The sequence below is a fragment of the Marmota monax genome, unplaced genomic scaffold (genome assembly GCF_021218885.2).
Source record: "Marmota monax isolate L192 unplaced genomic scaffold, Marmota_monax_Labrador192_F-V1.1 WCK01_AAM20220418_F8-fsc00023, whole genome shotgun sequence".
NCBI lineage: Eukaryota > Metazoa > Chordata > Mammalia > Rodentia > Sciuridae > Marmota > Marmota monax.
Window position 1 is genome coordinate 1481813 of NW_026692907.1, and position 14428 is coordinate 1496240.

General features: G+C 34.7%; 1 protein-coding gene across 9 annotated transcripts in view; it reads right to left on the bottom strand.

The window, feature by feature from the left end:
- Tut4 (terminal uridylyl transferase 4) overlaps positions 1-14428 on the bottom strand; it is a 127978-nt gene that overhangs the window by 38203 nt on the left and 75347 nt on the right. For 8 of the 9 annotated variants that reach the window (XM_046451157.2, XM_046451160.2, XM_046451156.2 and 5 more), the window contains 6 exons: positions 14164-14283; positions 13780-13992; positions 9488-9662; positions 8235-8935; positions 5007-5157; positions 1334-1420 (listed from right to left, as the gene is read on the bottom strand). In XM_046451157.2, the coding sequence (XP_046307113.1) occupies positions 1334-1420; positions 5007-5157; positions 8235-8935; positions 9488-9662; positions 13780-13992; positions 14164-14283 (1447 nt within the window). The remainder of the gene's footprint in view (positions 1-1333; positions 1421-5006; positions 5158-8234; positions 8936-9487; positions 9663-13779; positions 13993-14163; positions 14284-14428) is intronic. The other variant, XM_046451161.2, reaches the window with a different exon arrangement.

Sequence of the window (14428 nt, forward strand, 5' to 3'; positions counted from 1 at the left end):
CTTGAAATACGAATGACAACTGAGAGGCATAAAAGAAGCTATAATTATTAGCAAATAAAAACATGAGTTTAAAAGAGACTTAGATTTAATTGATATTTTATATATACTAACAACATTTTTAAGCAGAATCAAATAGCAACAAATCATCTTTCAAAATACAAATTTATTTTGATTCTAAATTAACTGTTTATGTACTTCTAAAACATTTGGACACAAAATTCTTGATTCTTCACCCGCATGCTGAAAACCTGCTCTTCCTGCTGTCTTTGCCATTTCATTAAATAGCACCACCCAACTGCTCAGCATAAATCTTGAGATCATCCTTGATTTCCTTCTTTCTTTCATATCTCACCTATGATAAATGCATCAGCAAATCCTGTTGGCTCTACCTTTAAAATATACCCCAGTTTCCAACCACTTCTCATCCTCTCCAAATCACTATTATGTTTCATTTGACTTATGCATCACTTTCTTAAATGTTTGCTTGCCTTTTTTTTTTTTTTTTTTTTTTTTTTTGGTGTTTGATACTAGGTATTGAACCCCAGGAGTATTTTACCACAGAGTTAGATGCACAGCATTTTATTTTTATTTAGGGTCTTGCTAAACTGCTAAGGGTGGCCCTGAACTTGCAATCCTCCTGCCTCAGCCTCCTATATAACTGGAATTACGTGCATACACCATCACACCCAGTTTGCTTGCTTCTGCTCTTAAGGCCCTATGTTCTATTCTCTCAGACCATGTGTCATTTAACAGCTAAAAGCCTGGAAGGCCTCCAAAGCCTTTCATTAGGTACTCAAAATAAAAGTCAAAGTCCTACTACTAACGTCCATGAAACAATACCTAGGCTCTGACCTCATCTTTCTATTACAGTCTCCCTCACATTCTCCACTCCAACTATACTGTACTTTTGGTCTTCAACCATGACAGATATAATCTAATCTTGGGTGTTTGTACTCACTGCTCTTTCTCTATACAATATTTTCTCTTTGAATATTCATAGAACTTGCTCCTTCATATTGTTAAGGATTCTACTCAAATGCCACCTTATCAAAGAAACTTACCATAGTAACCCATCACTTCTTTTATCTCCTGCATTTAATACATATACTATTTGCTGATACAATATATTTAGTTGACTATTTAGTTTTATTAGTTGACTGTCTCCCCTCTGAAATACATACTTCATGAAAGCAAGTTTCACCTCTTTTACTAGCAATGTGTCCCTAAAAATTAGAACACATAACATTCAATAAACATTTTTTTAAATAAATGAATGAAACCCAAGACCACATGGCCACAGTAACAAAACAATCAATTTTTACATATGACATACCATCATATTCTTTTTGAATAAACTTTTCCAAGCCAATTAAAATTTGCTCCCTGTTGTGTTGTTCAGAGAACGGTGGTGATAACTCATCTAGGTTTGAAAATGGGGAGGAGAGAGAAATAGAAAAAGTAAGAAAAATAGAATCTGAAAATATCTTCAAGTATTTATCCTAAAAATTATACTTACCATTTCATTATTTGTTAACTCTTCTGACTTTAAACCATAAATGTTACTAGAGAAGGGGCAGTGGAGCAGCAAAAGATAATTTTTAAAAGACCTGTTTACATTTCACACAATTGTTTTCCCTATGAGATACCTACAAATATATAAAATATATTTAATTTTTCAAACGATTTAATGCTGTCTTATTTTTCCCAGACATTCCACTCCCCTTCCATATCCATGCTTGTTTTTCCCTCCTGTATTCATACTGCTATCCTAGGCATCTGGTCTACTCAAATCTAACAATTTCCTTAAATGTCTGGTCAAGACTCAAATCTTCTCTATAAACTACTCTGCCTAACCACAGCCTTAAAGACCTGTCCTTGTTTTGATTCAATTTATTTAGTTCTCCAAATTGCTTGACATAATGTAACACCTGATTTTATATTGTCCTTTGAATTTTCTAGTTATTCCATTTATATCAATCCTATTTTCCAACAGGACTATACATTCCTTAAGAACAAAGTTTTTTTCTTTTTCCTTCTTTCTTTCCCATCTCTACCTCAAGATATCCCCAAAACATAATACAGGAACAATGCAATAATTTATCAAAATTTTGCTATAATGAAATTAAACTAATATTCAGTTTTTTTAAAAAAAACAAATATAGCAACAATAGATATGGGAGAGAGCAGAAGAGATGAAATGGGGTGTGTTTAATATTTTTAGTTGAGATGAATACAATATCTTTATTTTATTTATTTATTTTTATGTGGTGCTGAGGATCAACCCAGTGCCTCACATGTGCTAAGCAAGTGCTCTACCACCTAGCCAGAACCCCAGCCCGTGTGTGTGTGTGTGTGTGTGTGTGTGTACGCACGTTTTAAGGCAGTGGAACTATTCTATTATTATACTATAATGGTAGATACATGACATAATGAATGCTATAGTCCAAGTGTCTCCCAAAGACCCATATGCTATAGGTTTGGTCCCCAACCCATGGTGCTAACTTGGATTAGTGGAACCGTTAAGAGGTAGGATCTATTGTGATGGGAGTTTTCCAGTCTTTGGGGCATGCACTAAAAGGGCCGATTCTGACCCTATACCCTCCTCTTCTTTTGCATAGCAGTTTTGAGGTAAACATTTTTGTCATGCCATGTGGTTCCACCATGGAGTGCTATCTCATCAAAGGCCCAAAGTCCAAGGGTTAACCAACCCTAGATTAAAACTTCTAACATTGTAAACCAAAAATAAACCTTTTCTCTTATGAGATGACTTCTCTGTTATTTATTACGGTGAGAGGAAATGACTAACATAATGCATTTGTCAAAACCCATAGAACTTTGCAACACAGAATGATCCTTAAAGTATGCAAATATTTCAAAATCATGGAAAAGGTCAAGGCATTCAGGATGGAATAAAGACTGTGACAAAAGAATCTAACTGTATTATAAATGTACAATACAACTTCATTCAACAGAATGGGAAAAAGGTGGTGCTGGGCCTAAGTAACTTTGAAAATTAGCAGAATCTGTAAAATTAAGGTCAAAGGGAACTACGAGAAGCACTGTATTCTAACTGATGAAGTTTCCCATGGGAATATAAGTGCTTTAACAGTTCTGATGCTGCTTTACAAGTGTACTGAAATGCTACAATTAAACAGGTAGTAGATGGTGGGAACCAGCTTTCTCATTACTGGAATGGGAGTTTACAGATAAGCAAAAAGAAGAGGTTAGAATGAGTCATGTGGTAATGGTTCAAAGTTGGATATTAGTATGGAGTTGTGTTTAGCTTAAACATAGATAAGATGATCACATACAGAAATATTTATAGATAAGTACAAATAAATGAATTATTTGTTATTTTCTTCCTGTAAGAAGTCCTGAAAGCAAAAACATTCCAGTAGAATCAAGAACACCTAGTGTTCAGATCTCAGATCCTAATACCATTCTCCCATAACAAAGAACCAGGGCTCCTTGGAGAAATTTTAAGACTACGTCAGAAAACATACATGATGATCCTGGAGCATCTTGTAGTAACAAGAAGTAAGGAAGGGCTAAAAAACAAACAAACCACACACTGATGAGGGCACATCAAAGGGATACAGTTGCCAAAAGAGCTCCCAAATTCTAGCCAAAGCTAGAATTCATTTAATAATAAAAATAAATCAGTATTGGATTATATTCCAAGGTATAAAATATCTGTGAGTCCACAGTGAGAGAAAAATAATAAAAATAAATATTATGAATTGTACCTTAATAAAACTTTTATAGTACCATGATCTAATCATTCCACTCAAATATTAACCCAAGGAAAAAACTAGCATATGTTTATACCAAAACACATAATCTGAATGTGTATGACAGATTTATTTGTAATAGCCAAAATTTAGAAATAAGCAAAATATTGATTAATAAGCAAGTAGATAAACAAACTGTAACATGTCCATACAATGGAAGATTACTTACTCACCAATAAAAAGAAATTAATCACTGACACACATAACAGCATAAATGAATCTCAAACAATTACTCTGAGTGAAGGAAGTCAAACCTTCCCCCGACAAACGAACACATTCTGTGTAACTGCATTTACACAGAACTCTAGAAAATACAAACTAATCTATAGTTAAGTGATAGAAGCAGTTAAGTGACTGCCAGGCAGTAGGTAGGAACAGGGAAGGATAAGAGGGAGGAATTACACTGGGGAATTACAATGTCATGTTATGACATCAGAAATCTTATCTTACCTGAATACAGCAAGCAATGCATAAATGTTTGGTGAATAAAGGTATGCAAGACTCTCCCCAGAATGTCTTTATAAAACATTTCTCTCTAGGCCTTTCTCATACTCTACCAAATAAAAAGCAATTATCCTCCCAAACTGTGCATGTTAGGTTATTATGCATGACCCTCTATATTTGCAAATGAAGAGGAAGGTTCATCTCAAATACCACATCATTAATTCGAATTGTTCTGATACACCTCAGTTAAAATTAATTGGGTGTGCACTGCATTTTTTTAATACTACTATAGCATATAACATTCCAATTCCAATTATGGCAATTTATGTACATGTCTTATACATTCATGTAGGGGCAGCACTGTTCCACAGCACTGAAAGTACAGAAATGTTTTTTATTTAGACTGTCCAATGCAGTAGCCTCTAGCCAAGTGTACCTTCCGAGTGCTTCAGATGTGTCCAGTATAACAGAGGAACTTAATTTTATTTTAACTGATTTAAGGTTGAATAGCCCCACATAGGTGTAGCAAATCCACAGTCTAAGTTTCTTAAAATTAATACATATGAGAGCAATTAAATTCCTTCTGGCATTTACCACATTACCCTGAACATAGTAGGCATTTGGTAAATATCTATACTTAGTCTCTACACTATTCAAAAACCTCTACCCAAAAAAAAAAAAAAAAAAAAAAAAGCAAATTGTCCTTTAATTAGAAAAGTTAACATCCAAGAAAGAATGTAGTCCCAGTAGATACAGTAATAAAATACTTACCAAAACACCTTTTACATACTAAATCAAGTATTTCCCGAAATCGGTTTGTCATTGGTGGTAGAGGTTTTAGATCTATTTTCCTGAAATCCTCTGGGCAATCATTTTTTGAATGACCATCCTTTTTGCAGATGCTGCATACTATCGTTGGCGGCTATACAAAGGTAAGAAAATAATCTAATAAGTGCCTTTTGAGGCACTTCATTGCTTAGCAATCCAAAAATAATCTTTTAGATAATTCAGTTCGGATAAACTGTGCCTTTTGGAGATTTAAAAACAAAACTTAATAAAATGCAATCAACATAAAAACTATTCTGAGCAACCACTTTTTCCTCCACTAAAATATTTATCAATAACAAATTCACTTGAGGATGTAAGATGAAGAAAATAATAGGAAATACAAAAGGAATGGCTAAGTGAAATAGCTTTGATTAGCTCCCAAAGGGAAACATATGCATTATATTTTTAATTTACCAATATCTAACAAAGTAGTTTATAAATTTTAAACTGCACCTTTCAATTCACTCCAAACATTTTTCCATCTTCAGAATCAATTAATCACAGAACTCTCACTTAGCCAGTTGGTTCAACTACATCTGTGTCCTGATTGCAGGACTAGACTTGAAAAATAAATTAGCTCCATAAATAAAGAAGTATTAAATAGCTACAAGCTGAACTTCAAACCCTGTAGCTCCATTTTAAATATATTCCAGAGGACTACCAGGTGTGGTTAAAACATCAGAATTTATGCCAACTAGTTGAATAAAATTCATGGTTAAGGAAGACCACTACTCTTTTATTGTGACACATCTAGACTCTAAAATTAAGTGTCTTCCTCCAGTGTTAGCCTGGACATTTACATAGCCACAAGGTCTGAGGCAAATTATACACAACAAACTATATACACCTCTACAGGAATAATATACTGTGGGCTAATTAAAAGTACTCCAGGAACCTTTAACTGCTTTCAAAGCATTCATTTTTTTTTAAATGACATATGCAAGGGAAATTCTTTTAAAATTTTACAGATTACTAATAAAAATTAAAATGGGAGAAACAGTACTCCTTATTGAAATAGGTAAATTTTAGGGGAAAAAATATAAAATACAAGAAATACATTGTAGTTATATAATTAAGAGATTATTTTTCTAAAAATCTTGTCATTTATTTCATTCTTTCAATAGTTCATATGCTCTAAATACTGAAACTGAGATAAAATCCAACAAATATATTCTTATATAGAATGAAGAAATACTGCTTAGAGGAAGGAGGAAATGAGAAGATGTTGGTTAAAGGGTACAAAACTACATTTATTCAAAATAACTAAATTCTGGATATCTGTTACACATAACCTTAGGCCTATGATTAACAATGCTTTACTATATTCTTAAAATTTTGCTAGACAATAGATCTCACATTAAGTTCTCTTTCCACAAAAGGAGGCAGTAGGCTTTTGGAGATGATGGATAGATATGTGGTATTAATAGTGTATACTTAACTTCCAAACATCAAGTTGTATATATTAAACATACATAGCTTTTTAAATATCAATCTTTTAAAAAATATATTTTTATTAGTTGTTGATGGACCTTTATTTTATTTATTTATATGAGGTGCTGAGAATCAAACCCAGGGCCTCACACATGCTAGGCAAGCCTTCTACCACTAAGCCATGACCCCAGCCCCGCAATTTTTTTTTTGACACAATACCTTTATTTTATTTATTCTAATGTGATGCTGAGGATTGAACCTAGTGCCTCATACATGCTAGGCAAGTGCTCTACCACTGAGTTACAACCCCAGCCATCTTATCTCAATAAAACAGACTTTTAAAAAATACTGCTTATGGCTGAGGTTGTGGCTCAGCAGTAGAGCGCTTGCGCAGCATGTATGGGCCCCTGGGTTCAATCCTCAGAACCACATAACAATAAATAGACAAAATAAAGGTATTTGTCCATTTACAACTCGAAAAAAAAATTAAAAAAAAAATACTGCTAAGTAATTATGTTAAAAATCTTAAGCTTGTCCATAAATACTGATAAAACAATAAAACATTCTAGTTCTTTTAAATATTCTATTTGGCTTACATGTGCTTTAAATTATCATTTTTCATTCTGGAAGCTTATAATGATATTTCAGTTATATGTATTGTACTTAAAGCAATGTGACTTAGCTAAAGTTTTATTAATAAAGTTCTTATTGCTTATTTTCTACTACCGACCGGGTCATTGTTGATTTTGTTCATTTGTTTGTTTTGCAATACTGGGGACTAGAACTAGGGGCACTCTACCACTGAGTTATATCATTTCCCTTTCTTATTTTTTATTTTCAGACAGGATCTCAATAAATTATCCAGGTTGACCACAAACTCGCGCTGCTTCTGCCTCAGCCTCCCAAGTAGCTGGAATTATAGGCATGACCACACTAAGCCTAGTTCACTTGAGTATTTTCTACAATTTTAATTGTTAAAGCTCAAATTCTTCCATTTTAAAAGTAGAAAAGATGGGCTTGGGATATAGTTCTGTGGTAGAGAACGTGCCCAGCATGTGCATGGCCATGTTTGATCCCCAGAACTGGAAAAATAAATAAATAAAAAGTTAGGACTCTATAATTTATAAGGGTTAATACAAAATCCAAAAGTGCTCAATGGCAAAAACAGAATCTGAATTCTTCATTTTTTTGGATGCTGATCTTAGTTTACTTCTACTTTTAGTATATTTATGTTCTCTCTTCTAACAAATAACGCCCCCACACACACAAACTCACATACTTTAAAACAGAATACTGATAGAATTTTAAAAATTTCATTCTTTTTGGAAGAAAAATAAGCATATGTATAGAAATAAGCAAAACAAAATATATGGTGCTAAGTTGATTTTCATAAAACATACGATAAATACTTTTATGTATGAGAAAGTGAAGAAAACCAAATAGAGGGCTGAAACCTCTTGGTGCTTTACACACAAAATTTAAAGTCAATTATAGGAAAAGTACAGAAAGCAAAAGACAAATACACACCAAAATCATTCCCAAACAATAGTCACTACCATATAAGATACTTTTATACTTCTAAACCTAAAACTATAAATATAAAGTCAGGGGTAGGGATATAGCTCAGTGGATAGAGCATGAAGCCCCTGGATTCAATCCCCAGTACCACAAAGGAAAAAGAAAGATAAGACAAAAGTCATTTCACAAAATCTTACAGATTGTTTATAAATTGTATCTTACCTTGCCAGAGGTTAAAATAAACTTATCGAACACATAATGTAATTCCTGGGAGGGGAGGTTATCATCATCATTAAGGTCAGAAGCAACTTCTGTAGCTTCGCAGTTGCAAGAGGTAGTAGATGTGTCGGTGCACATAATCTGATGTGAACTTTCTGCTTCTAAATTTGATCTGCAGTCTGTTCCAACAGATTCATCTGGGTCAGGCAACCCAATGCAATTACATTGGCTGAGCTCCTTTTTAAAACAAGTTTCTGAAGGCGCTAAGTCATTTTGTTTCTTAATTGATTTTGGCTCCAATTCACTGCCTTGATTGGCATCCGCAGAAAGAGATGAAGATTCCTGTCCATGGTTAGCCAAATCTACTTCATTTACCAACAAATTGTCATTGTTAATAATACATCTCTGTGATGTACCTTCCATTTCATCATGTTTATCAGGTTGACCTCTTTCTGTATTTATTTTTTCTGTGCTTTCCCCAAGCAGATTGTAACAGTTGGTTGCCATATTATCAGACTTCACTGGTTTCTTATTGCTTACTTTCCCCTTCTCTTTTTTCTTGAACTCCACTGTGGTCTTATTTCCACCCTTCCTCTGAGGACAGGCAAAATACCGATAAGCTGCCCTGAATCTCTCCACAACATATTCATAAACAAGTTGGCTGTTTAAGCTCCGTGCAACATTCCTCTTGACTGAAAATGGATCTAGTAAAAAAGAAAATGATCAGAAACTAAGTCTCTATTAACAAACTACATATACAAATAGAGTTTAACTATTTAATTGTCAGCAGAGCACTTTTCCCTAAGGTTTTTCTAATATATAATCCCAACAATGGTTCCTGAAAACTGAGTTGAAGAAAAACCATAGCAACATCTTTTCCTTTGTTTCTTCCATAAAAGAATCATCTAGAAGGAAAAAGAGTGAAGATAATATTGAAAAATAATAAGAGGATAATTGAGAAGGTCAATTCAGTAATTATACTTTCAGTGATGAAAGTATGGGAAAAAAGAAGCTATGCCACTATGCCTCCCTACACAATATCATTAAATGAAATTTCTCAAACTTCAAGACCCAGTAATAATTTTCATCTCTTGCCAAGGTAAAATTAACGTTGGGGGATACGATATGGAACCTTGTTTGTCAACATTAGTTGTTCTTTACCTCAGCCAAGGGATAAAATTTTTAATAGTTTATCAGATGATAAGTGGCACCCCCCAAAAAAGAGTCTCCAAATTAAGTACAATACATCATCTCACCTTCAATTGCTATTCGCCTTTTAGGCCAGTTTTTGTTCTCTCTTGTTAAAATATCTTGTATTCGTACACATATGACATATTCCTCCAAAGCAAAATCCAGTGTGTAAAATTTTAGCAGCTCTAGCCATAACTGTCCCAGGGATACCTGATTTGGTGTTTCCAATGTTAAGGGAGACTGAAAGAAAAAAAATACTTTTCATTTAAGCTTCACAAAACTATAAAATCAACGACTTTTCACTTAGAAAAGGCCTCAGAGATTATGTTTTCAAAATCTGAGAAATAAAGTAGTAATTTGTCAAAAACAACCAGTCTGAGTCCCAGTTACTGATTTCTGGGAATTTTGTTTTCTTTGCATTATCAATGACTCTCAATTTTGACTACACATTAAAATCATCTAGTGACCATTAATGTATACTAATGCCTAAATTCCATACCATTCCCACTCTCAAGAATCTGATTTAATTGATCTGGGTTATTAGACCAGACACTAGGATTTTTAAAGCTCCTTAATGTGATTCTCATGTACAGGCAAGGTAACAAACCGCTATATAACAACTACTACAGCCTACTCATTGCAATAATTACTTTATATATCTAAGTAAATATCCTGACTTTCAAAAAATTCCTTCATTCAGACACATTTCTTTAGAACATACTATTCCCTGGAATAAGATAATGAGAGCTCACATTTATACATAATGCTTGCCATGCACTCTAAAACCAATCCACTTACAAGAGCTGCACATATAGTATAATATAATTCTATGAATCAGATACTATAGGGCAAGAATCTGACTCAAGACCACCTGGCTACTAAATCCATGTTGTGAATCATTATACTATACTGCCACTCAGGTAAGATGAGGTCCTACTTCATAGGCTACTAGGAGTAGAGAGTCAGTTTAACAATTACAGTAAAGGCTAGGCTACATGCTAAGATAGGAATCTAAATATGAGAGGTCATTACAAAGAAATAATATCTGAAATCCAAATGAAAGAGCTAAATGATGACTGGTGAGAAGTATCACTATGTAGTATAATGGCATCAAACAGCCATTCACACATTCAATTCTATAACTATTTGTTGAGTGCTGACTATGTACCAGGCAATATACTAGGTACTTAGAATATATCTTAGGAAAAAAACCTAGATCCTTGATTTCATCGAGTCTACTTTCTAGGAAAGGACAAACGTACTTATTAAGTAAATTACACTAGTAACTTAAAAGAAGTTAAGTGCTATGGGGGAAATGTTAAGATAAAAAGAGTAGAAACAGGTGCAGTGTCGCTCGCCTGTAATCCCAGGGGCTCAGGAGCCTGAAGCAGGAGGGTCATGAGTTCAAAGCCAGCCTCAGCAATGGTGACATGCTAAGCAACTGAGTGGGACCCTGTCTCTAAATAAAATACAAAATAGAACTGGGGATGTGGCTGAATGGTTGAGTTTCCCTGAGTTCAATCTCCCATACCCCCCCAAAAAAAGATAAAAGGAATAGGAACATGGGAGCAAGAGAATGTCACAGTGTCAAGTTGAATAGTCAGAATCAGATCTGTTGAGAAGGCATGATCTGAGGAGAAGGAAAAAGTGTTCTAAGAATGAGGAACAAATAGTAAAAATGTGACTATCTTTAAAAAGAAAACCATGAAGGCTGTAGTTCTAGCTCAGTGGTAGAGAGCTCACCTAGCATACATGAGGCACTGAGTTCGATCCTCAGCATCACATAAAAATAAAGATACTGTGTCCACCTACAACTAAAAAATATATTTTTTTAAGAAAAAAAGAAAACCATGAAAGTTGGTTTGATAGATTAAGAGGAAGAGTAGTAGCAGAAAACAAAGAGCTATCAAGTAAGGACGGTTTGCCTTTTCTTATAAATGAAACAAGGAGCAACTAAAGCATTTTTAGTATGAATAGTGGAAAGGGTATGACCTGACTTAATGTTTTGGTTTTGGGGGGGGTACCAGGGATTGAACCCAGGGGCACTTGAACACTGAACCACATCCCAAGCCCTATTTAAGTTGCTTAGCGCCTCACTGTGGCTGAGGCTGGCTTTGAACTTGGGATCCTCCTGTCTCAGCTTCCCAAGCCGCTGGGATTACACGCATGTGCCACTGCGTCTAGCCTCACTTAATGTTTTAGAATCACCATTCAGAATTTTTGTGTCTAGAATAAGGAAAAAGGGTAGATTGCAGGGAAATCTGTTAGGAAACTATAGCAGTAATCCAGGCCAGAAATCATGATGGCTACAACCAGGAAGGTAAAGTGGAAGTGGTGACAGGAGATCAAATTCTCAATATATTTCCAAGTAGAGATGTCAGGATTTCCTAACAGATTTGATAGGGGTATGAAAGGAAGAAAGGAGTGACTTCAAGGTTTTCTTGTTTGGTTTGTTTGGTGCTATGGCATGTATGCTTTTACTACTGAGCTATATCCCCACCCCATTTTATTTTTTATTTTGAGATTGGGTCTCACTAGGGCCCCGTGAAGTTACTGAGGCAGGTCTTGAACTTGCAATCCTCCTGTCTCTGCCTCCTGAATCACTGGGATTACAGGTGTGCGCCAGCATGTCCAGCACTCCAAAGTTTCAACTGAAAGGATAGAGTACCATCAACTGAGTTGGGAAACCTGCATAAGGAACAAATTTAAGGAGATGAATAGGAGTTCATTTTAGACACATTAAGTTTAAGACACCTAAGCAGACACACTAAATGAGCAGTTGGATGAACAATTATGAAGTTTGAGAGAGAGAGATCCAGCTACAGATTTAAAATTTAGGAGTCATCATTATACAGATGGTATTTAAAATCCAAGGATTGGATATGATTACACCAGAAGTATATACACACAGGGAAAAAAAGGGACCATGGACCAAGCCCTGTAGCACTCCAACATTAAAAACCTCAAGAAGGAGGAACAAGAAAAGGAGACTAAAAAGGAATAACCAGCTACAGGTGTGGTGCCTGGAAAGGGCAAGTGAGAAAATTTTTCTGAGAAGGAGATAAATCAACTGGCAAATGTTGCTACTAAGTATAAAAAAGATAAAAATTGAGAAAATGACCATTGAATTAGCAATGTGAAGATGACTGATATTAATGACCTGAATTCTGGCAGATTAATAAGTTAGGGAGAAAGAAAAATTGGAAATACTGAATACAGAAAATTCTTCCAAGAGGTTTTATAGCAAAGAGGAGCAGCAGAATAGCTAGGGAGAGTGGTGCCAAGATTTTTCTTTAAAATGGCAGAATTAAAAGCATGTGTGGTTTAATAGAGAATTGAAAACTGGTAATTTAGGAGGGAAAGAGAACAACTGCTGAAGTAATATTTTGGAATAAAGAAGATATGGGGGACCTGGGGTTGTGGCTCAGTAGTAGAGTGCTTGCCTGGCATGTGTGAGGCTCTGAGTTCAATCCTCAGCACCACATATAAATAAATAAAATAAAGGCCCATCAACAACTAAAAAAAAGTTTGAATTTTTTTTTCAAAAACAAGATACAGAATTGAATACACTAGACTAAAACATTGGAAGTTCCTTTATGAAAGCAGGCAGCAAGGCAGAATATGTGAGTGTGTAGAAGTTCTCTTCTGATTGCTTCAGTTTTCTCAGTGACATAAGGAACTGAGAATACTGGTGGTTTGAGGAGAGATTAGAAGTGGAAGAGATGAATAGATAAAAAAGTAGATCGAGGTTCCATAAATTATTCAGTACAGTTAGAGCAATAATTTCCAGAAATATTCAAACTTCTGTAATAATGCTCTACTGAGAAGCCCAAAATTCAGAGATTGTAGATCCAGACTTTTGGAAAATGTAATCCATGTATGTTTACCTTTGGTTCTCTAGCACTCAAGATAATGCCTGGCACATAGTAGGTCCTTAATAAATGAAAGTTGAATGATTAAATAAGCAAGCCATCCCCTCATAAAGCAAAGGGGCTTATTTCTCCAATAGCTTATTTCTCCCCCCAATCTGGCAGCAAAATTCCCATATATTGAAGTTTTTGGTCAGAGCCAAACTACTAAAGGAAATTTTCTTTGTTTAAATGAAAAAGATACATAGATTAACCTTGATAATAACATGATTCAAACAATACAAAGTCTTCCAAAATGAGGTATAATTCACTAGAGAATCTTGGTACTAAAAAACTAAACCAGATCAACCCCTCACTTTATAGATGAGGAAAATGAGGCCAAGAGGCTTGCTCAAGGTCAGTGAATCTACTATTCAAATAGCTTCAACTGAAGGCATCACAAATTCTACAGAGAGAAAAGCCAAAAACAAAAAACAAAAACAGCTTACTTTGCCATGTTTTTCCTTCATGGCATTACTTTGGTTGTCTGTTTCTGTCTTCTTGGTATCATCTTTTGGTTGGTCTGCCTTAGCTTTGTTTTCCTCAGCAATTGAGTTTTTCTCAGTTGCACTACTTGAATTATATTCCCACTTCACAAACTTCTCTTCTACTATGCCCTTCAGCTGAAAGTCATCCATTCTTTTTGGGTCAAAGCCTTCAATCTATATAAAAAGGCATTCCAAATTGGTAGTGGAAAAATTATTAAAAATAAAAAATAAAAAGATGGACAAAGAGACAAACCAGAATTCCAGCTTAAAAAGTTTGATCAGAGCACTGTGCAAAGAGCAAACTATCCACACACATGCACATAAATGTCACAAACTAAGGCTTACCCAACTTCCAAGTAAGCAAGGAAGAAGAGGGGGTTTTCTTTGTTGTAGAAAAAACATCACCATTAAAGCAAAACAGTAAGAAGGAATTCCACCATCAGTTTGGGAGTCAATATAGCACAACTGCAAAACCAAAGGGGAAAAAATACTAGCATTTTGCATTCTTCAATTTACACAATAAAAAAGTAGCTTGTTATTCCTATCTGATTACTGAGAAATTCAAATAACAATGAAAAATGTAAGAAATAACCTGAAATCTCATCAACAT